The sequence below is a fragment of the Rattus norvegicus genome, chromosome 14, assembly GCF_036323735.1.
Source record: "Rattus norvegicus strain BN/NHsdMcwi chromosome 14, GRCr8, whole genome shotgun sequence".
Taxonomy (NCBI): Eukaryota; Metazoa; Chordata; class Mammalia; order Rodentia; family Muridae; genus Rattus; species Rattus norvegicus.
This window is the reverse complement of record NC_086032.1, coordinates 1,795,383-1,820,002: the sequence shown is the minus strand read 5'-3', so window position 1 is coordinate 1,820,002 and position 24,620 is coordinate 1,795,383. Positions and strand designations below refer to the sequence as shown.

The 24,620-nt window shown below is 39.4% G+C and overlaps 1 protein-coding gene across 8 annotated transcripts in view; it reads left to right on the top strand.

Annotated features, from left to right (window-relative positions):
• The window catches only part of Mtf2 (metal response element binding transcription factor 2), a 44,246-nt gene that overhangs the window by 8,461 nt on the left and 11,165 nt on the right, over positions 1 to 24,620 (top strand). For 6 of the 8 annotated variants that reach the window (XR_005492985.2, XM_006250569.5, XM_039092150.2 and 3 more), the window contains 8 exons: positions 7,153 to 7,351; positions 7,463 to 7,544; positions 11,878 to 11,973; positions 12,198 to 12,298; positions 12,698 to 12,846; positions 15,074 to 15,169; positions 15,982 to 16,050; positions 16,927 to 17,050. Coding sequence is in view for 6 of the 8 variants with exons in the window: in XM_039092150.2 (XP_038948078.1) it covers positions 7,153 to 7,351; positions 7,463 to 7,544; positions 11,878 to 11,973; positions 12,198 to 12,298; positions 12,698 to 12,846; positions 15,074 to 15,169; positions 15,982 to 16,050; positions 16,927 to 17,050 (916 nt within the window). In the remaining 2 variants the exon portion in view is untranslated. Of the gene's footprint in view, positions 1 to 424; positions 4,922 to 7,152; positions 7,352 to 7,462; positions 7,545 to 11,877; positions 11,974 to 12,197; positions 12,299 to 12,697; positions 12,847 to 15,073; positions 15,170 to 15,981; positions 16,051 to 16,926; positions 17,051 to 20,374; positions 20,504 to 24,620 lie in introns of those variants that run through there. The other 2 variants (XR_005492986.2, XM_063273319.1) reach the window with 2 other exon arrangements.

Below are 24,620 nucleotides of genomic sequence, written 5' to 3'. Positions count from 1 at the left end.
CAGTTTTCTAAGAACACAGACTGTATACAGGGTGGACAGTAAAGACTCATTTTTCTTTTAATTGAAGACAAATAATTGAAATCACAAATTTCTTGGTTCTTTTTTTGAGAAATGATACTATGCTAAGTCCTTAAATGTATTTTCACACAGGTTGGGGATTTAGCTCAGTGGTAGAGCGCTTGAGGCCCTGGGTTCATTCCCCAGCTACGGAAAAAAGAAAAGAAAAAAAAATGTATTTTCACAATTTGTTAATTCTTTGAAAATTTGGGGATATATATATATATATATATATATATATATATATATATATATATCATGGAGTTCCCTTTTTTTTTTTTTTCTTTTCTTTCTTTTTTTTTTTTTCTTTTTTTTTTTTCGGAGCTGGGGACCGAACCCAGGGCCTTGCGCTTCCTAGGCAAGCGCTCTACCACTGAGCTAAATCCCCAACCCCATGGAGTTCCCTTTGTAGACCAGGCAGGCTGGCTTCAAACTCAAGCGATCCACCTGCCTCTGCCTCCTGAGTACTGGGATTGAAGGCGTGGGCCATTGCCATCCAGCTGATAAAAAGTATTTTGATCATATTCATCCCCAACTCTTTTCAGACCACCTCATCCCTAATTCTTGTACTCCCACTTTTGAACTATCCCACTAAGCCTAGATTGTACTGGCTGTGTGCTCCTGGGTGTGAAGGCCTTATGCTAGAACTCCATCTGTGTCTTGAAATTGTAGCCTCAGAAAGTACTTTAGATGCATTTTGTTTGTTTTGTTTTATTTTGTTTGAGCACAGAGTTTCTCTGTGTAGCCCTGGCTGTCTTGGAATTGCCTTGGACTCACAGAGATCCAGCTGCCTCCGCTTCCCCAGTGATAGGATTAAAGGCACGCTATACCACTGCCCAGGCACATTTTAAAATTCTTGCTGTTGGTGTGTGCAGGTCCCTGTGGACTGCAGCATTGATATAGAGGTCTGAAGACAACTTGCTGCCGTTAATTTTCTAATCTGTGGGTTCTGAGGATCAGTCAGGCTGTCAGACTTGGCAGCATGTGCCCTTACCACTGAGCCACATTACTGGGCCAGAGATTATTTAGATTACATAATCTAGGCTCTAACAATTATTCAGATGCTCTCTTAGATAAATAGAATAAATTGGGAAGATAGGATGGAGAAAGAAAATAGTCCTTTTTCCTTAATCTACATTATTTAAACTCTTCAGCCAATTAGTAACTTAAGTTAGGGCCTTGTTTACTGTAGGGTAGTGTACCAACAAAGAAAGACTTTTTTAGTCATTTGTTAACATTGGCTTTCAATGGAGTGCATTTTCTACTAAATTACGAATGCCAGGGCCTGTCAAGATGGCTCAGCAGTTAAGAGTACAAACTGCTTTTGTAGAAGAACTGAGTGTGGTTCCCAACACCCATACTGGTTGGTCCCCAACTACCAGTAATTCTGGTTACACAGGGGGGTTGGGTGGTCCCCAACTACCAGTAATTCTAGTTACACAGGGGGTCTGATACCACTGACCTCCATGGGCACCTGTACCAGTGTGTGCATATCCCTATACAAGTATATGCACACACACACATGATAAAAAGTAAAGAGAACAATTAAAAAAACTCTAAAAATTCTATTATATTCATTTGTTTGTTTTGTTTTGAGACAGTTTCTCTGTGTCACTCTAGCTGTCCTGGGACTTGCTCTGTATTCTAGGCTGTCCTTGAACTCAGATCCACCTGTTTCTGCCTCCCAAGTGCTGGGAATGAAGGTGTATAACACCACTCTGGCTCTATGCATAAAATTTTATTGTTAAAAATGTAATATTTTATTGTTAAACGTGTTTTGACATCTTTAATTCATTTCTTTTTTTTTTTTTAAGAAACTATCTATCCATTCATCTGTGTGTGTGTGTTTATGTGGGCACGCGTACACAAACACACTCTCTCTCTCTCTCTCTCTCTCTCTTTCTCTCTCTCTCTTTCTCTCTCTCTCTCTTTTACCATACCATGCATGCAGAGATCAGAGGACAATTTGTAGCAGGGTTGAGCACAGGTCATTTCTCTTGGCAGTAGGCAATCTTAACCTACTATGCCATCTTGCTGTACCACATTTTTAGTACTCATTGAGTATCAATTCGTATCCACATCATCGTGCATATGGAGGTTAGAGGATAACTTGTCAGATACGGGTTTGAGGGGAGTGTTTCTCAGATGAGCCATCTTATGTCCATTTCTCCCCCAACTCCTCTTTTTGAGACAGAGTCTCATTAGCTGACCTGGAATTCACTATGTAGAGTGTGCCTTGAACTCAGAAAGATCTGCCTGCCTTTGCTTCCTAAGTGCTGGACTTCTTACTAGCTTTTCTAGGGATTTGACTGTGGACAGGATAGAAAAATGAAGTCAAAGGGTAAGGGTAACTGTTACTAGGTTGGGTTCTTGTTCCTAAACATAGCACATCATTGACTGCAGGAGAAGGGAAGAAACACTAGGAAATGAAAAATGACAAAGTTTAATGGTTGATCTAAGAATGTGTGCTGTGTAATAAAAGTAATACAGTGGAGAGTAAGACAAGTACATAACCATCACAAAAAAGAGAGGGTATATCAAAATAATAGCAAAGCATATAACTGTGTCTGAGAATGTTTACCTCTTTAATCGTGTGGTTTCCATTCCAGGATTAAGAGCATTCTGCTGGCTTATTTTTCATAGTTGCTTATGCTATTCAGGTTTAGGTTATAGTGGTTTGAATAGGTTTGGTTCCCCCATAGATTCATGTTTGGAATGCTTGGCCATAGAGTGGCAGTATTAGGAGGAAGTGAGTCACTAAGTAGGTGGGCTTTGAGGTACCACATCTGCCTGCATGCTACTATGCTTCCTACCATGATGATAATGGTTTAAACCTCTGAAACTATAAGCCAGCCCCATTTAAATGTTTGTCTTTATAAGAGTTGCCTTGGTCATGTCTTTACTGCAATGGAAACCCAAACTGAGACAGAAAGTTGGTACCAGGAGGTGGGGTATTGTTGCAATAGGCCCGACTATGCTTTTGTTTGGAGGAATGTGGGTTTGGGGACTGTGGAAAGAGTGGGATGCTTTAGTTGGGACTTAATGCTTAATGGGCCATCCTAGTAGAAGCACGGAAGACAGTGGCACTGAGGGTCTAGCTCAAGAGGTTTTAGAGAAGAATTCTACTGTGTGCCCTAGAAACTGTTCTTAGGATAGTTTATTGAAGAATGTAGCTGCTATTTGCCCTTTGCCCTTGTCTGAAGAGTCTGCTTGAGGCTAAAGTGAAGAGATTTAGATTAATTGCATTGACAAAGGAAATCTCAAAACATCCACCATAGACTGTATCCTGTGATTTACTCTTACGAGAGCCTTTTGATCACATACAGCAAACTAAGGGAAAATACAAACTGTATGGTTCAAAGTCTAAGGGGGCACCAGAAAGTGGAATGGAGTTAAATCCTGAGTTCAAGGATATTAAATGAAATTAAGGGAGTGGTGGCCTTGGCAAGATCCCACCCAGCTAGCTTATTGTTTTAAGTGGTTTGCATTTGAATAGGGGATAGTTACATCATGCTAGGCCTTATTATGACCTGGTTATTTTCATTTGAACATAAGGAGATAAGATTTTGTGTCAAACTGACAAGGAACAGTTTATGATGACATTCTCCACTGTCAACTTTACTATATCTGGAATGAACTACAGTCCAGAAATGGAGGGAACAGCTGTGATCCAGATCTTGAGGCTGGATGACATAGTTTGTTTTTATCCGGATCTTGAGGCGTAGTGGCCATGTTTATAAAGAGGAGGCTGGAGAAATGGCTCAGTGGTTAAGAGCACTGACCACTCTTCCAAAAGTCCTGAGTTCAATTCCCAGCAACCACATGGTGGCTTACAACCATCTGTAATGGGATCAGATGCCCTCTTCTGGTTTGTCTGAAAACAGTTACAGTGTATTCGCATAAAATAAATAGAATCTCGATCTTGAGAAAAGGAGGCAGAGGTGTGCAGGTCTCTGAGTTCAAGGTCAATCTACAGAGCAAGCTCCAAGACAGCCAAGCTTAGGCAGTGAGAAAGTTGGAAAACAGCTGCTGATAATGTAGTAGAAGAATCCATGTGGCTCTGCTTTAGAGTCTAGAATAGAAGGGACTACTGGGACAATTGATGCTGGTCAGCTAGAACTAGGAAGTCAAGGTAATAAAGAAGAGACCAGCATCACTGAGGTGGAATCTAGGAAGTGTTTTCTGAGAGCACAAAGAAGCTGTGTTCCAGTAATAGCCAAGGTTGTACCTAGTGTTTCAGCTGGACTTGGTAATGTGTAAGAGTCACTCAGGTGAACTGGTTTTGAAGTTATGAAGGGGTCATGGAGATCAGCTGAGGCTCGGCTCTGTGAGATGCCAGGAAAGGCCATTGGTGAAGGTACAGTCTCAGTGACATTTGAAGACCCAGGATTGAAGAGACCATGCTTAGAAGTTGAGACTTGGTACCATGAAGAAAGCCTATTGATGAGGTCTAGTTGCACAGAAGTCACCAGTGAATTGGAGATATCAGTACCATGGGATGATCACAAGAACACAGCAGCAGTGGTGTGGAGTAAGCCATAACTTAGCATGCTACAAAGGGCAGAGCAGAAGTAACCCAAGCCCTTTGGAGGAGCTCAGAAGATCATCTGTGAAGCCCAGACATTGGAACAAGAATCTGTGAAGTTGAAGTTGCCATGGAGACCTCAAGATGTTCGAGATGCCAAAGCAGTGGGATATTTGCTGAGCAAAGCTGCTAATAGTGGACCAGCCCAGGAGAAAGAATCGCGTTGTAGTCAACAAAGCTGAAAGGCGTTGGACGTGGAGATGCAGAGTTTAGTTTGCCCTGCAGGTTTTTGGTCTTGCTGTGGTCCAGTGTTTTTCTAACTAGGGCACTTTTGAAATGGTAATGTATATCCTTTGATATTAGAATATATTGGGGCTAGGGATTTAGCTCAGTGGTAGAGCGCTTGCCTAGGAAGAGCAAGGCCCTGGGTTCGGTCCCCAGCTCCGAAAAAAAGAACAAAAAAAAAAAAAAAAGAATATATTGTTTACACTTTGATTTTATAGGGGATTACAGTAAAGAGATTGCTTGAATCTCAGAAAGATTTTGAACTTTGGACTTTTAAACATTGTTGTCACTGCAATAGACTATGGGACTTTTGGAGTTGGACTAAATGCATTTTGCATTGTCTTATGGCTACAAGCCTATAGGGCCAGAGAGTGGAATGTAGTGGTTTGAATAGGTTTGGCCCCATAGAGTCGTGAATTTGAATGTTTGCCCATATTGAGTGGCACTATTAGGTGGTGTGGCCTTGTTGCAGGAAGTGTTTCACTGCAGGTGGGTTTGAGGCTTCCTATGCTCAGGCTTTACCCAGTGCAATAAGTAGCTAAGACAGTTATTTATACAGGGTTAAACATTTCCTAGGCTGGTCTTGAACTTTTCAAGCTCTGTGTAGTTGAGGATGACCCTAAACTTCTGATCTTATCTCTCAATCCCCAGTACTGGGATTGTAGGTGTATACCTGTTTTTCTTTTGTTAATTTTGTCTTATGGTGTTGGGACTGGAACCAGAGACCTTGTGCATGCTGGACAAGCATTCTACCAGCTGGGCTACCTGCCCAGCTGTCTGGTTGGTTTGAAGATTATCTTTCTGGTTTTCAGTGATTCTGTTTGCAGTCCCTGTACTCGTAGGATTTTGAGTTTGTTAGATACATAGATTAATATTTCTCAGCAATTTAGGGGAAGGCATCAGTTCTTAATTCTTTTTAGGACAACCTTAAAATGTATTTCTTTTATACCAAAATTCTGTTCCCATAAACATTTACTCCTTCATTTACCCCCAGATAGTTCTATTCTGCTTCTTGCCTATGAATTTAACTGTACTCAGATAACCAGAATTAAACAGTAGCTTCTGTTCTGTCTGGATTGTTTCGTTTAGGGCACTGTCTTCAAGGTCCCATGTTGTAGCATAGGCATGTTTCCCAGCGTTTGTGTTAATTTTAGACATTGCAAACAGGTTCCCCATTTTTCACTTTCTTTTTTCATTAGACTTTTATCGACTCTTACTGTCTGTATAGTTTTATATATCCTTGAATGTTAACCAGTAAAATATCTAAAATTGGAACAATGAAACCAAACACTGCTTTGCTGTTTAAGAAAATTGATGGGGCTGGAGACATGACTCAGCAGTTAGACTCTGATTTGGTCCTAGCACCCATGCAGAGTGGCTAAGAAATGCAGTATCCTTTCCTGGTCTCTTGTGACACCGGCCATCATGTGCATTCAGAGGTGCATTCAGGCAAAAGACCTATATACATAAACTTTTAAAAAAATAAATTGAGCATGCTATATTGTTCACAGTTTTTTAATATGTAAGTAATAATGATTTTATAGTTTATTGTTGGACCATTACTTCAAAAGTAAAATCTTACACTTTTCATTCAATTTTAATTTTCTGAAATCTGAAGTTTTTAATTTTAATTACATTTGTTTTGTGTACTTATGTGTACACATGCCTTTGTATTCATGTGTAGGTGGGAACATTGCAGGAGTCTATTTTTCTTTCTCGTGAGTGCTGCACATTTGGATTGATTTATTCTCCCTTCTTTGCTTAGTGATTCTCTGTAGAGAGTTTGTTACTGCCCTTCCAGTGAATGTGAACATAGTCATCTACCCCAGAAGTCGTGTGTCTTAATTACCTGTGGTCTAAGCTAAGAAGTTAAGGCTTAAATTTTCAAAACTGTTTTAAGGCTAGGGTCTCAAATATGTAGCTCAAGTTGGCCCGGAACGTCTAACTAGCCTAGGCTGGCCTGGAGCTCTTCCTTGTGCTCGGCTTCTCCAGTGCTAAGGCTTGTGCTGCCTGCCCTGCCCTGTTCTCAGCTGTTCCTGATGAGGCACTTACACCAGCAGGAATGAGTGACTGAGCCTGGCTTAGGGCACGTAGTGAGTGAGGACCATCAACCATTGCTCTTTTGTTTTACATCCGCTTAGAAAGTATTCATCATTTGAGTTGGTTGTTATTTTCCTCACAAATTAAAGTTTTTATACCAAAAGTTTGGCTAATATATGAAGTGTATCTGGTATAAAATCTTACGTCTTATACGTCTTGTATTTGGTCTTTTATTTCCTGAACAGAGACTCTACAGGAGCAGGTAATTCACTGGTCCACAAGCGGTCTCCTTCACGTCGAAACCAAAAGACCTCAGCATCCTTGAACAAGCTGTCTTTACAGGATGGACATAAAGCCAAAAAACCAGCATGTAAATTTGAAGAGGGTCAAGATGTCTTAGCTAGATGGTCAGATGGCTTGTTTTATCTTGGAACTATCAAAAAGGTAAGTTACTTTAATACGTTTCTGCTATACTTGGATTATACTTGTTAGTAACTTAAAATTTAACCTCGTGTGCAGTTTTAAGAGATTACTGATGTCTCCTCTGTATTGCAGATAAACATTTTGAAACAGAGCTGCTTCATCACATTTGAGGACAGTTCTAAGTCCTGGGTTCTCTGGAAGGACATCCAAACAGGCAGGTGCTATGTTTTTCATGACCATGATTTGCACTGAAATTTGGTTTTCTTCAGCTTGGCTTTTTCTGGTACTAGTGATATTGAATACACTTTTTTCAATGACTGGGTAGCATGTATAAGGAGAAGTTTAAAAATTTATTGGGTATACACAATTATTTTCCCTTGTTTTATAAACAAAGATCTCTACAGTTTAGTTGAGTCATTTAATACTGTTTCCTGTTATTCTTCTACATGCTGAATCAACTTCAGCTTTTCTACCTTTTGGGGATTTTGGTAGGTGTGATATAGGTCTTTCTGCCGCCGCCCTCCCCCGCCCACTCCCGCTCACCCCCTCCCAAGACAGTTTCTCTGTGTGACCCTGGCTGGCCTTGAACTCACAGGTCTGCCTGCTGCCTCCCAAGTAATTAAAGGCATATACCACTATACCACTGCTTACCTACCTCTTTCTGCACTTTAAATCTTTTTTCATTCTCTTTTTTTTCTCTTTATCCATTCTTTTATTTATTTAGATTTTTTTTATATCTATTTTTTTTGTACCACGTGCAAGCCTGGTGATTCTGGAGGTCAAAAGAGGTGTCTTTTGACCTGGACTTGAGTTCCAGATGGTTGTACATCATGGTGTGGGTGCTGAGCACTGAATATGGGGTCTCTACAAGAATAAGCTGAGCCATTTTCCCAGCCCCTTTATTTCATTTAAAGTGGTAGAAAAGGGAAGTGTAATTCCAGGGGATCAGACACCCTTGCAAAGATGCAGGCAAAATACCAATGCTTATAAAATAAAAACAGATTATATATTAAAAAGAAACGTATGTTATAATGGGGGCATATATACTATGTTAAGCAGAAATTTAGAAACGTTGTAAATACCTGTTTCTGTGAGAGGACATATTCCCTGCACTGCTGTTGGCAGTGTAGGTCTCCGTTTTGGCTATTCTTTCAGCAGTTGCATTAGATGAGTAAAAATATACTCTTATTTAACAAACCACTTTCTAGATGCTTATTAATAAAATGTCATTGAAAAGAAAGAGGCTAGGTGGAAATGTTTATTATAACTATTTTTTAATTAAATTCGAATTTAAAAATAGGAAAAAAATGTGTATGTGAAGAGGCCAGATGTGTCCCATGAAGTAGAGGTGGTGTGAGCACAGGCAGTTGTGAGCCGCAGCTGTGGGTGCAGGAAACTGGTCTCTGGTAAGGGCCATATCTGCTTTAGCCTCTGAGCTGTAGGCGTTGACAGTCGTTTGCTTCACCACATGGTTTCTCTTCAGCCTTGGCTCACCTGGATCAGGCCGGCCTGGACTAAAAGGTGTGCAGCGGCCACACTGCTTCCCAGCTTTGCTTGGCTTTTGGTTTTTGAGAGACAGAACTCTGCAGCCCTGGCCGCCTGGATGTAGTGTGTAGAGCAGACTGGCTGGGAACTCAGAGATCTGCTTGCTTTTCAAGTTCCCGGCCATCTTATTTTATTTTTTGAGATAGGGTATTGTATCCTTGACTGGCTTGGAACTTGCTATGTTAAACAGGTTGATTTTGAACTAAACAGGAAGTCGGGTTGGCTCTGCCTCTCAGGAGCTAGGATTAAAGCTGTTTGCCACCATGCTCACTGTATTTGAAGTAAATGTTCGATAGGTACTTTTAAGATTTATTATTTATTCGTGGGGGGGTTGGAGTATTTGTGGAGGTCAAAAGAATGTGTTGGATTTCATCCTCCGTCACTTTTTTTTTTTTTTTTTTTTGGTTCTTTTTTTCCGGAGCTGGGGACCGAACCCAGGGCCTTGCACTTCCTAGGCAAGCGCTCTACCACTGAGCTAAATCCCCAACCCCCCTCTGTCACTTTTTATCATTCACTTGAGGCAAGGTCTCTTCCCTGAACCTGAGGCTAGTGTGACACCTGTGCTAGAAGCCAGCCAGCCACAGTGATCTTCCTGTCTGCACACTCCACCCCTGTCTGAGTTGGGTGTTTGTTTGTTTGTTTGTTTGTTTTGAGCTGAGGACCGAACCCAGGGCCTTGCGATTACTAGGCAAGCGCTCTACCACTGAGCTAAATCCCCAACCCTGAGTTGGGTTTTTAAATATTTGAGGGAATCTATGATTGCTGGGATCCGAACTCTTGACATTTGTGGTTAGGGAGCGGAGCAAGTTCTTAACCATTGAACCAGCTTTCCTGCCTAGCATTTGGTATTAAAATGAAAAAGCTGGGACTGGAGAGATGGCACTGACTGCTCTTCCAGAGGTCCTGAGTTCAATTCCCAGCAACCACGTGGTGGCTCACAACATCTGTAATGGGATCTGATGACCTCTTCTGGTGTGTCTGAAGACAGCTACAGTGTACAGTATAATAAATAAATCTTTAAAAAGAAAAAGATGAAAAAACTAATAAGACTTTGTAGATAGCTTAATTTGTATAAGGAAGACCATGGTAAGTAAGCGAGGTTAGGAATCTTGTAAATTTGATAGTAAAAATGGTATACTTGGATTTAACAAAAGAGATAATTTTCAGGTTTCTTAGGCTTGTTTCTTGAGATGAGAACATTTGGATTAATACCTTCCATTTATGCAGAATTGCCTTCTTCCTTACCAGTCCACACAGAAATGGTGGGGGTCATATTAGGCATCTGCTCCTCATGGAGGCTACGCAACCCTTTCTTTTGAAACAACACGTTTAACATGAGAAGGCTCAACTCAGATTGAGTATTCTAACTGTAGCCATAAGCACAGAAGCTATGGGACAAGTTACAGTAAAGCTACCAGGAAACAAAATTTGGAAGGGACAGAGGGAAGACCTAAGTAGACAAATAATAATAGAAAAAGCAGTAAAAAAATAATTGGTAACTTCTATATTACCTGTATGTTACAGAATAAAGAGGTAATAGAGTAAATTTGTTTTCTTCTACTGGGTGGAATATTATGCAGCTATTAGAAGTTAAAATTTTGAAAACTGGCTGTGTGAAAATGCTTTAGTAGAAGAAGTATTTCCTTGTATTGGTGAGAAGAAGCAATGTATGGTGGGTTTGACATCTAATGCTGATACTTTCTCACAGAGGGTATAGGTCAGTTCCTTCATCTGCTTGACTACCACTCCATTATGGATAGTATATTAACAGAGTCTATTGGTTGTGGAGGCTGCTGTGACTCAGGTCTGTGTCCTAGCACCTGATTACAAGTTTGTGCTACAACATTCAGCCTTGAAGTGTCCCCTCTCACTCCCCCACTCTGTGTAGCACTAACTGTCCTTGAACTCACTCTGTAGTCTATTCTGACCTCAAACTCAGAGATTCCCCTGCTTCTGACTTCTGAGTGCTAGGATTATAGGTGTGTGCAACCACACCTGTTGAAGTTTTTATTTTAGAACAAAAATGTTAAGGAAACAGCAATTTCTTACTTGTAATACATATAAATAATTGGTACTTCCAACTTTTGTTGCAGTAGAATTCTTTGTGAACATTATTAGACACTATTTTTCTAGATTTAAGCCATGAAATAACTGCTGTCTTTCATGATTAGTAAATAACAAAGAACTGTTTTTTTTTTTTTTTTTTTTTTGGTTCTTTTTTTCGGAGCTGGGGACCGAACCCAGGGCCTTGCGCTTCCTAGGTAAGCGCCCTACCACTGAGCTAAATCCCCAGCCCCCAAGAACTGTTTTTAAGTCCAGAAAGGGAGCACACACACAACGTCCTCCTTGACTAGTCTCTACAGTCTCATGATACTGATGTTAAAAATGAGTTCTATAGAGAAGTCTTAGTGTTAATAAATCTCTCCCAGTGTGTTAGTTTGAGTTTTATTGCTTCAGAGAGACACCATGACCAGGGCAACTCTTATTTTTAAAAAGAGCATCTAGTTGGGGCTTACTTACAGTTGACAGGTTTACTTAGTTGTCATTCATGGCGGCACACAGGCAGACATGGTACTGGAGGGCAGCCAAGAGCTCTATATCTGATCTGCAGGCAGCAGGAGAGTGACACTGGGTCTGGCTTGAGCTTCTGAAACCTCAGAGCCTACCCCTCATTGACATATTTCTTCCAACAAGGCCACACCTTCATTAATGAATTTAATTCATTCAAACCACCACACTAGGCCTCCATCCCCATTTATACTATATTTGAAATGAGAACAGTCATGTCTTATGCCTAAAAGCAGGTTGAAGCAGGTAGGCAGACATGTTAAGTTAGAAAGGGAGGAGCAGAGCTGGAGAACTGAGCAGAGAATATTGGGTGTACTTGCTGCTTTGTTGAACATCCTGACATAGTTAACAAACATTGCCCATATGGCTACACTAAGTTATAAAGGTTCTGTGGAATTCCTCATGACTGTTTAATGTTACTTTATATATTTCAGGAGCCACTGGGAGTGGGGAAATGGTCTGTACAATATGTCAAGAAGAGTATTCAGAAGCACCTAATGAAATGGTTATCTGTGATAAGTGCGGTCAAGGTAAACATTCTTTTTCCCCAGTTTTCATTAAAGACTGAGTAAGCTTATTGAAGAGTAGCGACTGTAGATACTTTGTCTTGCTAATTTGAAACTTTATCATAAGATCTATTCATCACTTATAATGTAGGGAACAACAAAACTAAAAGTAAAATGTCTTCTTGAAAGCATGTTCTGCAGTACTTGATAATAAAATAGAACTTGCTTTCTGCTTTTTTGATATTAAGGATATCATCAGCTGTGTCATACGCCTCATATTGACTCGAGTGTGATCGATTCAGATGAAAAGTGGCTTTGTCGACAGTGCGTTTTTGCAACAACAACAAAGGTATCTTCTAACTGTTTTAGGCTAAACATTACTAAATGTAATTTCTAAGGACTTACCATTGAAATGACTGTGTACATTGAAGAGCTTGTTCTCAGTGAAATTAGCAGCTAATGTTGGTTAGTAGAATTGTTTTATTAATGATCCTTAAATGGCTCGTAGTTTATTTGTATGTGTTCGTGCTTTCTGATAGTGGTGTGGGGATTAGGGCAATAAATTGAAAGAATACAATAAAATAAATACATTATTAGTAGCAGATCAGACAATATGGTGTCATAGAAATTCAGAATGGAAATTATTTCAGAAGTGTCAAGCATTTTTAAACTATAGAATTAAAAATTAGAAAATTTGGCTAAAAAACTTGACCTTCACTTTTTCAAATGTTTTTCTTTTAATATGTAGAGGGGTGGTGCACTTAAGAAAGGACCAAATGCCAAAGCACTGCAAGTCATGAAGCAGACATTACCCTATAGCGTGGCTGACCTTGAATGGGATGCAGGTCATAAAACCAACGTTCAGCAGTGCTACTGCTACTGTGGAGGCCCTGGAGAGTAAGTAACAGTTACGTCACGTCCTCTGATGTGATTTATACTAATGCACAGTATCTTTTCTCTTTGTAAAAATGTTTTTTATGAAGACCCCGTTTTGTGTGAATCGTAGTCTCGCTCTATGTGTACCACTTAACTGGCCTCAGGTGCTTGAGGCCAAGCTTTCCAAGAGCACTAGGGCTGTGGGTGCTTGGTTTGTCTTCTCATCACTGATGGTGGCAGTGATAGGGAATTGCAAATGGATAAAACAATTGGTTAAGGGCTGGAGAGATGGCTCAGCGGTTAAGAGCACCAATTGTTCTTCCAGAGGTCCTGAGTTCAATTCCCAGCAACCACATGGTGGCTCACAACCATCTGTAATAGAATCTGATGCCCTCTTCTGTTGTGTCTGAAAACATCTACAGTGTACTCTTACATAAAGTAAATAAATCTTTTAAAGAAATGTTCATAAACAGAAATCTCTATGGCCATTTGGCATTTGGGCTAAACACTGGTACCTTTTAATCTATCTTTCGTAGGATACAGAGAAGTGATGTAAAAAAGCATAATAAACTACAGCAAAAAAGTTTCAGGGGCAGAGGAAAGATGGCTCCAGGGGTTGATAGCTCTTCTAGAGGATCTTAGGTGTGTTCTCAGCAACCATATTGGTGACTCACAACCAACTGCAACTCTGGGTCCAGGGATCCTCACCCTTTTCTGGGCATTTACACTCAACATGAATGTATCCACACACAGGCACACAAATTTATGGGGGAGGTGTAGAAGGGTGGGCTTGGTGATTAAGAGTACATGCTGCTCTTCAGAGGACCTGTGTTCATTCCTAGCACATGATGCACATAGAGAGAAGCACTGCACGCACACGATGCACATAGAGAAGAGCACTGCACGCACACGATGCACAGAGAGGAGCACTGCATGCACGCGATGCTCATAGAGAGGAGCACTGCACGTGCGTGATGCACATAGAGAGAAGCAGGCTCCCACATATACACATATTTTAAAAAATTTTTTTAATTGCCAGCTTGGACCTAGGCGTGGTGGTACATATCTAGTTGTAGTTTACTCAGGAGGTGAAGAAGGGTGATCGCTTCATCCTAAGACAGTAGTTCTCAACCTTCCTAATGCAGCAACCCTTTAATACACTTACTTCCTCGTGTTGTGGTGACCCCCGCCCCATCATAAAAGTATTTTCATTACTAAGTTTGCTAATGTTATAAATTATAATACAAATTTCTGTGTTTTTCCATAGTCTTAGATGACTTCTGTGAAAGGGTCATTTGATCTTAAAGGGCTTCTAACTCACAGGTTGAGAACTCTTGGCTAGCTAGGAGTTTAGGGTTCACTTGTGTATCAGTAAGAACCCAAGCTGAAAAAAGATCTTTTTAAACAGTTGGTGGCTATGGTTGTTATCAAGCATTGAAAGACAACCTCAAAATGAGACTCAAAACATTTCAAAGAGGCCCGAGGATGTAGCTGAGCTGTAAGAGTGCCTGTCTAGCAGGCCATGAACTGGATGAAGTAGTGATTAATCTCAGTACAAGGAAGTGGGAGGACCCTAGTTTTGAGGTCATTTTCACTTTGAGGCTAGCCTGTAATATGTGAGACCATGTTTCAAAAAAAAAAAAAATCAGAAATAAAAACAACAAGCAAAATAAAAAGTGCTATATGGGTGTGTAGTTCATTGGTAAAGTGTGTAGAACAACCTGGATTAGACCTCACTACAAAAAGCAAACCCCCTGAATCTTGTGATTTGAGAGAGATCAAAGATACTAATTAACCTTAAAGAGCATATAGATTTCCATGATAGGAGAGGAAGGATGAAATAATTGATACTAACCTTTTTGGGAACAATTAATACTAATATTAGTATTTATAGCAGAAACAGTGCTTTTATCAGAACTGTATTAGTTATATTTTCTTTAAAAGAATTCTTGCTTTATCAGTAAGTAGTAATTTAGCTTAATAATAGTGCCATACACTTATAATCCTAGCACTGGGGAGGCCAGGGGAGTTATGAGTTGGAGACCAGTCTTGAACTACAGTGAAGTATTGTTTTATAAAGAATTAATTTCAGGGGTTGGGGATTTAGTTTAGGGGTAGAGCACTTGCCTAGGAAGCGCAAGGCCCTGGGTTCGGTCCCCAGCTCCGAAAAAAAGAACCAAAAAAAAAAAAAATTAATTAATTTCATTTCCTCTTCCTTTTTTTTTTTTTTTTTTTTTTTTTGTGATAGCTGGTATTTAAAGATGCTGCAGTGCTGCAAATGTAAGCAGTGGTTTCATGAGGCTTGTGTCCAATGCCTTCAAAAGCCAATGCTGTTTGGAGATAGGTAAGAAGAGCATTTGAATTTTAATGATTAACCAGTCAGCTGCTCTGTAATTGTGGTTATTTTGCAGTTTCAGATTTCCAAAAATAACTTTGACAGTGATGTGTTAAAGGGGTCAGTTTAGACTGACAACACTGAATAGTAAACATGCTTTATATGTATTTTCTATGCTTTGGAATATTATCAGAAAGCTTTTAAGTATTGTCTCCATGGTTATATTTGTTCTATGACTACAGTTCTCAAAACTGTTCTCATTGATTCCTGCCAGTCGCGAAGCTCAAAGGAACACTGCAATGAGAATTGAAAGACCATAGGATCTTATTAAAACAAATTGTATAATAAATTTGAAAACTTGTAAAAGCAGACACCATGTACTTTCTATGCCAGAATATTAGGATAGGACAGTGAGCTCTAGGAAGAAAACTAAGATCATTAAAGTTGGCTTACTGATCTCTCGGCTTAAGTCTTGGTTTAAGTAAGAATAACTGTCCTTTTGAGTTTATTTTATAGCTCTTTTTGAACATTGAGTGAAGTAATGCTTACAAAAGTACCCATCAAAGATTTTGGCACACGTAAGCTATTAGTAAGAATAACTTGAAAATTCTCTAATAGTTAAAGAAATTGTCCCTTACCCCCAGATAGGAACTTTAAGTATTATTGGTTATTAGTGTCATAATTGAAATTACATTTTGATTTGTGCATCATTATAAAGCCTTATATTATTTGATGAATATTGGCTGTAATTGTTTGAATACTCAGTGTAAAACTTCGTTTTTTTCTTTGTTGTTTTGTTTTGTTTTTCCACCTTTCTTTAGGTTTTATACATTTATTTGCTCTGTCTGCAGTTCTGGACCAGAATACCTCAAACGTCTACCATTACAGTGGTAAGCATGAACTGCTATATGTTTTTCCTTTTTTTTTTTTTTTTTTTTCCGGAGCTGGGGACCGAACCCAGGGCCTTGAGCTTGCTAGGCAAGCGCTCTACCACTGAGCTAAACCCCCAACCCCCAAACTGCTATATGTTTTAAAGAGTGCACATTACATGAAACTTTCCATAGGAAATGTAAATGAACTGTGGTTCTCTATGCCTGGTTTTATTTCTTATAGTAATCCCCAAGGCTTATGTTGACTCCAGGGCTGTGCATTCTGTCGTTGTTAGTAAGGCTGCTCATTATGGGTGGTTATAGAGACTACTCTCAGCTGTCTTTATGCTCTTAAGTTTTTCTGCTTTCAGCTTTTTGTGCCTTAGGGGACCACATAAAATAAAATGACAATTTCTGCTTTGGAATGGTAATAATTTATTGGATATAAGAATTTTGGAGATATAATAAAATGTGTATACTATGATTTTACAAATTTTTATTTGCTTTACATACTTAAGAACAGTATGTACCTGTACTAACTTGTACCTGTGGCCGAGGCCCAATAATGTGCACTCTGCTTTGTGGTCCCTTACCGTGAGACACCAAGGGCTTAATAATAAATAAATTGTTTCCTACCATAGCCAGATCTTCTTAAAATAAGTTTAGGAAGTAATTGGGGTAGGTTTTCATTTATAATGATTCCAGATAAGTTAAGCTAGTGTTTTCTGGTTTCGTCATGTGTATCAGTTTATCGTATTATGACTGTGATTTAAGTATTGAGCACCTGTCCACCTAAGTGTGTCACTTTGGTTGTATTACACTAGTTTTATAAAGAAACTGATTTCTTAACAATAACAAAAATCAGTTTTCGTGTATTTGATTATTTTTGGATTCCAGGGTAGATATAGCACACCTATGCCTTTACAACCTAAGTGTTATTCACAAGAAGAAGTACTTTGACTCTGAACTTGAGCTTATGACATACATTAATGACAACTGGGACAGATTGCACCCTGGAGAGGTAGGTGGCTCACAGCTCCTTGATTTCTATGCTTTGTTTTTTATGAAAAACTGAGAAAACGTATGAACAAATCAGACAACTAAGGTTCAGTTTTTTATTTTTTTGTGCAGGAAATCACTTTGTTAAGGATATCAGAACTGTTGTCTTATTTACTTGTCTTGGGAAACTTGGCGGAAATAAATTACTTGATTCTTCCATATTCTGAAGTCAGAGGCATAGTTAAAGTTCTGCTAGAAAAAATTTTATTGGGTATATTATGTGTATTTTCTCTTTTTCAGTTTCCTATAGAAAGTCTTAGAGAAATAACCAGTATTATTCTTTTCCTCTTACATATCTTATATATCTTAAATATCTGTATCAATGAGTGCTGGGATAGGTCAGTATTAGAACACTCAGTACAGAGTGACTTCTGATGTCTCCTCTGTAATGGGTTATCTACCAGTGCTAGTTTTACGGAGAGCTTTTGGAGAAGGGATCTAGAACTGAAAGCTAGTTAGCAAGACTGCCGTGGGTGCAAGGCTAGCCTGTGCTATACAGCGAGTGTTTGTCTTAAGAAGAAAAAGTAAGATACAAAAAATATAAGGCCATTAAAAAGATTTTGGAACTATAAAACAATGCAAAGTGAAAGTTAAGTTTTCTTGTAGTTTTAATTTTTACTTAGAATTATTAAAATACAGATTATTGGGCTAGTAAGCTTACTCAGTGGGTAAGGTACTCAAGAAGAGTCTTATCTCTGTAACCATGTTAAGTATGGACAGAGAGAACTGATTACACACAATTACTTATGACTTTTATATGCATATCATGTACGCATACAAATACAATAAAATGTAAAGTATGGATTCTTAACTACTTGGGTGGAAATGTTTTTCTATAGTTTATGGGATTATATGTATTGTAGTTATACATGTATTCTTGTAAAATGTGTCTGCTAATTGGCTATTTACAGTGAATTTCTGTGTGTATGGCTTTGGTGCTAGAGATCATATTAAATAGGGTACCAAAGAAGTGGTGGGCTTTACAGTTTTATGGAGTACCAGGGACACAATAATATATGATACATATTTAGTTTGTACTCAGACCTACAGCATTGTGTTTGCTTTTTTTGAGAAAGTCTCTCTCTATGTAATCCTGTTCTGGAACTCAATTATATAGGCCATGGTGGTCTCAAACTCAAGAGTTCCTCCTGCTTTTGTCTTTGAGTGCTGAGATTAAAGATGTGTGTCTGTTTTTAGACTTTTTATAACCATAGGTTTATAACCATAGAAGATAACGATAGGTTTTAGATTTTTTTATTTATTTCATTTGGATACAGCCTCACTGTATAGCCCTAGCTTGCCTGGAACTTTGTGTGTAGACCAGGTTGGCCTGAAACTTAAGACAGTGATTTTCCTGCATCTGTCTCCTGAGTGCTGACCTACAGGTTGATACCCTCCTGCTTGATAATGGATAATAAGAACACTTAATATAATTATTAAGTTTGAGACCACAATAAACTGGGTCCACAATGGAGAATTTAGAGGAAAGATTGAAGGAGCTGAAGGGATTTGCAACCCCATAAGAACACAATATCAACCAACCAGATCTCCCAGGGACTAAACTACCATCCCAAGAAAATGCAGGGATGGACCTATGGCTCCATCTGCATATGTAGCAGAGGATAGCCTTGTTAGGCATCAATGAGAGGAGAAGCCCTTGGTCCTGCCAAGGCTTGATGCCCCAGTGTAGGGAAATGTCAGGGTTAGGAGGTGGAAGGGAGTGGATGGGTGGGTGAGGGGATACCCTCACAGAAGCCAGGGGGTGGGGTATAGGATAGCAGGAAACTGGGAAATGGGATAATGTTTAAAATTAAATTTAAAAAATGCAATTAAAAAGTTTATTTTAATGTTTTAGTTGAAGTGCTGCTATTAAATTAGATTGCCTTAGCATGTTCAACCTAAAATACTAATTGATATAGTCTGTACTCTTCTGCCTGATATCATTTGTTTTTTTGTTTTTTTTTTTTTTTTTTTTACTCCTACTATGATTTTATTTTAAATCTTTGGGTTTTTCTTTTTTTTCTTAAAAATGTATTTATTTATTATATATAAGTACACTGTAGCTGTCTTCAGACACACCAGAAGAGGGCATCAGATCCCATTACAGATGGTTGTGAGCCACCATGTGGTTGCTGGGAATTGAACTCAAGACCTCTGGAAAAGCAGTCAGTGCTCTTAACCAATGAGCCATCTCCCAGTCCTTAAATCTTAGTTTTCAATATAGCTCAATTTCTATTGATTGTAGTCTTAAAACCTTAAGCCTAAGATTGACAGCAGCCTATACATAGTGCTGCCTTAATTTTTAGAAGAAAGGTGGAGGGAACTCAGTAGATGTGAGAGAGATGTCTGGAGTCTATGAAGTGTAATAGAATGTCTGAAGAAGTCTGAATGACAGCAATACTTAGGACTCTGTATGTTTTATATTAGTATTGAATAGATGGCAAGAACTCTAGTTGTTAAAGGGTATATTTTGTTAGAGGAATAATTATATTTCAAATTAATAACACATTTGTATATAGATATAAACCTGAAGCTAAGTGTATATGAACTGGGCATGTGCTTGCATACCTATGGTCTCTTCAGGCTGACGCAAGAGGGTCATCATTTCACAAGGCCAACCTGGGCTTACATAAATACAGTAACGCCTTGTCTCAAAAACAAGCCCTAAACACCAAAAAAGAGGTTGTGTGTTGGTGACATTACTCAGCTCTCCCTCACAGAGAGATAGCACACTTACTATATAACATGATTCTGACAGTCTAGTTTATCCTGTCACAGTTGATAGGTGGTGCACTTTAGAGTGTAACACAGGGAGAGCTTTCACCCTCTTCCATGAGGTCAAAGATAGCATCCTGCACAAATAGTGTTCTCCAGGGACTGGAGACAAAATTAGAGAAAAGGCATAAGGAGTAAGTACTGGACAATTCTTTCTGTGGCTTATGCTGTCTCTCTCTCTCTCTCTCTCTCTCTCTCTCTCTTTAAAGACAGAGTTTCTTTGTGTAGTTCTGGCTGTCGTAGAATTTACAATGTGAACCAGACTGGCCTTCAATTCAGAGATTCCCCTGCCTCTGCCTCCTGAGTGCTGGGATCAAAGGAATATGCCACCTTGCCCAGATACTGTAATTTTCAAAAAGTAAAAAAGTAGGTTTCAGAAAAAGGAAATCAGTTTTGTTGTTGATTCTCAGCAAAATAGAAAGTTGATATTTCATATAAGTGAATTTTGAAGTTTTATAAATCAATTTAAAAAACCTTATAGGAATAAATACTGTAAATATTGTTGTTTCAGATGTGCAACCCTGTTTTATAGAATGCTGTGGACATGGTATACACAAATTATAAACTGACTTCAAATAAGATACTGAAATGCAAACAATTAAGCCAAAGTTAAATGGATTTATAGCTGACTTGAAAAACAGTAAGGAAACTTGTTTGGGAAATATTAATGGAGCTTGTAAAAGGGGCCAAAGTTCTGTTTTGTCTTTGGAAAGGATGCTGGGATCAAGAGAAAATACCTGAAAATATTTGAGCTGAAAACAAAAATTGGCACACACTTTTGATCAGAGCATTTGGAAGGCAGAGGCAGGGAGAACACTGAATTTCATTCCAGCCTAAACTATGTAGGGTGTTCTAGGCTGGCCAGGGCTACATAGTGAATATTTATCTTAACAATATAAAATAAAAATAAGGTCTATTAATGCTGTAATCCCAGCTACTCAGAAGGCAATTGCAGTAGGATCACAGGTTCAAAGCTCGCCTATGATTGAGTTAGCTACTCAGAAGGCAATTGCAGTAGGATCACAGGTTCAAAGCTAGCCTATGATTGAGTTAGGCACTGAGAGGTAATATGGCACAGACACCTATTGTTAGATGTTTGGGACTAACTGGGCTATAAAGCAAAATTTTGTCTTTCCCCACATTCCCCACATAAAATTTATAGGGGCGTGCAGACTAGCTCAGATGGTGCAGCTCTTGCCGAGCATGATGAGGCCTGCTTTAGTCCCTAACACCAGGTAAAACCAGGCATGTGCCAGAACTTAGGAGATGGACACAGAAAAATGGGAAGTTGGATGTCAGCTGGGAATACATGAATCTTCTGCTTTTTTTTTTTTTTTTTTTTTTTTGGTTCTTTTTTTTTCGGAGCTGGGGACCGAACCCAGGGCCTTGCGCTTCCTAGGTAAGCGCTCTACCACTGAGCTAAATCCCCAGCCCCGAATCTTCTGCTTAAAAAAAGAAGAAAACAGTATAAAGAGGACCCAGGATGTAGTTCAGTGATAAAACATTATTTGCACAGTATATATGAGGCTTAGTTTAATCTATAGAGCAGTGGTGGAGGGGTAGACCGTCTATAAAGATCTTTGAAAAGTCTTGTTGCTGCTGTTCTTTTTGCACAGATACAAGGTCTCACTGATATCTCTGGCTATCCTGGAACTCACTATGTAGATCAGGCTGGGCTCAAACTCAGAGGTCTACTTGCTTCTGCCTCTGTCTCCCCAAGTGCTGGGATTAAAAGCATGTGCCACTATGACCTGCTTTTTTCTTTTAAACTTAAGTATAATAAAACAGATAATATAGTAGGGATTTTTGATTTGATTATAACTCATCTAATAAGACTTCAGATTTGAGGATACAAGGGAAAACAGGAAGATCAGACAGTTTATGTGAAGTAATCACATGATGTGGCCTATTAGAAACCTGAGCCCAGTTTCAGACTTATAAAAGCTGTTTTCAGATATTTGCCTGGTTGTTTTGTAAAATGGAAGAGAAGGCTTTAAGAGAGCTTTTGCTTGGGGTTGGGGATTTAGCTCAGTGGTAGAGTGCTTGCAAGCGCAAGGCCCTGGTTCGGTCCCCAGCTCCGAAAAAAAGGAAAGAAAAAAAAAAAGAGAGAGAGAGAGCTTTTGCTCAACTATAATGCTTATGAAGTGAGGTTCAGTAAGCGATTTAGTTTTTACCACTAGTAATATTAAGCTAAGAGTAGATAACTGGGTCTCATAAAAAGATGGTGGTCTTGATGAAAGGTTGAATTAGATCCAGGACTTGCCTTTTTTCTTCCAAACTTCAAAATCTGCTTATTCATTCTTCCTTAAATAGAAATTCTGTCTTTTTTTTTTTTTTTTTGAAAGATGTATTCATTTATTATATACAAGTACACTGTAGCTGTCTTCAGATACACCAGAAGAGGGCATCAGATCTCTTTACAGATGGTTGTGAGCCACCATGTGGTTGCTGGGAATTGAACTCAGGACCCCTGGAAGAGTAATCGGGTGCTCTTAACCGCTGAGCCATCTCTCCAGCCCAGAAATTCTGTGTCTTAAGATTGTACTTTAGAGGGTTGAGTATGTGCTGCTTTTTTTGTTACTTATCTTAAACATTTATTTATTCAATGTATTGAGTACACTGTAGCTGTCTTCAGACACCAGAAGAGGGCCTTGGATCCCATTTCAGATGGTTGTGAGCCACCACGTGATTGTTGGGAATTAAACTCAGGCCCTCTGGAAGAGCAGTCAGTGCTTTTGACCGCTGAGCCATCTCTCCAGCCCCTTTGTTATTTTGAGACAAGTCTATCTATGTATCTCTGGCTGTCTTGGAAACTGACTGGCCTTGAACTCAAAGCCTCCCAAGTGCTAGAATTAAAGGCATGTGCCACCAAGCCCTGTGAGCATGAGCTTCTGATGTGTTCAATCCATAAAGCTTCCTCCAGACTCTGTATCTCAGATTAGGAGGACAGCCTGGTGGTGACCTAGCATAACTGACCCAGTACAGCTAGCACCAGCACCAGAAGTGCTGAAAGAACAACCAGCAGAGCCTAGGTTACGGCGTTCTTTCTAACAGGAGGATTGGAGCAGTTCATCTTACCTTTGTGTGGCCTTCGGAGCTGTGAGGTGCTTGGACTTAGCATGTCCACACAAGATTTGTCTTTTGAGTAGACTTGGTTTATCCACCCAAACATTCCATATAATACCATGCTAATGTAAAAGTTAGATAGGCTTCTTACCAAGTAGCCAGCAGCCAGGCAGACAGACAGTGCTGTGGAGGCTTCCACTGGGTGGTCTTGTCCAGGAAAGAAGCTTTGCAGGCTTGAACCACGTCCACTGGAACATTTTTCATCTGTTGCACCTGGGAGAATGGCACTTGGACAGGTCCTTGAGAGCATTACCTAGCATCTTGCACTGAGAGATGGGCATTTATAAGCTCTGCAACAGTGCCAGAAGTCCAGTGGTCACTGAAGTTGGGCCTATACACAGGCCAGCCTTGAAGTCCTCTCGCTAAAGAATACCAAAGCCGAGCTCAGCTTGAGAAGCCACATCTCAGGAGCATTGTTGCGCAGTTCTAGGGGCTACTTTTAAAGTTCCAATTTTTTATTATTCTTTGGACTTTGGTTTTGTGTTTTCAGGGCTCATAGCTTGGGGCTGGCTCACTAACATCAGTGCCGCCTGTGGGTTAGCTTGTTAGCTATCAGGGCATGTCTTGGGCTTGACTTCCCTCTGGAGTTAGAGAATGACTTGTGAGCCTTTTCTAGCTCCAACATTGTTTTTGGCAGATTGAGGTCTCTTTCACTTAATAATGTCCTTGGGCATGGATACTTCAACTAGTGAACATTCTTTGTATCAGATTATATAGAACTCTGTCTCTTTCTGTCTTTATCTGTCTATATATCTGTCTTACCTATCTATATCAGTGGGGCTAAATTTTAAACTTTGGTTGGGTTAGTGTTTTTTTGAGACAGGGTTTCTCTGTGTAACCCCAGCATCTTGGAATGCTATAGACCAAGGTGGCCTTGAACTTACTTCTGCCTCTGCCTTCCAAGTACTGGAATCAAAGTTGTGTGCCACCACTGCCAAGTGAATGTATAGATTTTAAAAAGTGGGCTGGGCTGGGTGGTTCCCGCCTTCTATCCCAGCACTTGGCAGGTAGAGGGAGGTGGATCTCTAGGAGTTTGAGACGAGTCTGGTCTACAGAGTGAATTCCAGGGTAGCCAGGGCACACAGAGAGACTGTCTAGAAAAGAGAAAAGAGAAAAACAAACAAAAGACCCCCCCCCCCCAAAAAAAAAAACATAGTAGTTTGTGAAGTTGAAGAGGTGCTGAGCTATTTGGGACCAACTAAAATGTATAATTATGAAAAGAACCCTTCCAGTTTCACAGTTTTGTTGTTTTTATTGTTGTAGAGATTGTGTGTACTATAATACTAGAGGTATTATTTCCCTAAGTCATAGAGCTATAACAAATTGAATATGACTACTAATATGTCAGTTTTGTAGTGTTTATAGTATGTCGTTGTTCTACAAATACACTTATTTAATGTAATGAACTAATAACAAAATGGGTGTAAAATTTAAACTTCTTTTAAGAGATAGAAAGTCAGTTTTGAAAGGTTCAGTGGCACTGGGTAGGTCATGTAGTAACTCAGTGAGGACCCAGGATAGATGGATGCTAGGTCTTCTGAACACGCATCCTCTAGCTCTGTCTAGCACCTGTCTGTTATTAATGAATGAACTTATAGTTAGCACCTGACTGTTATTAATGAATGAACTTA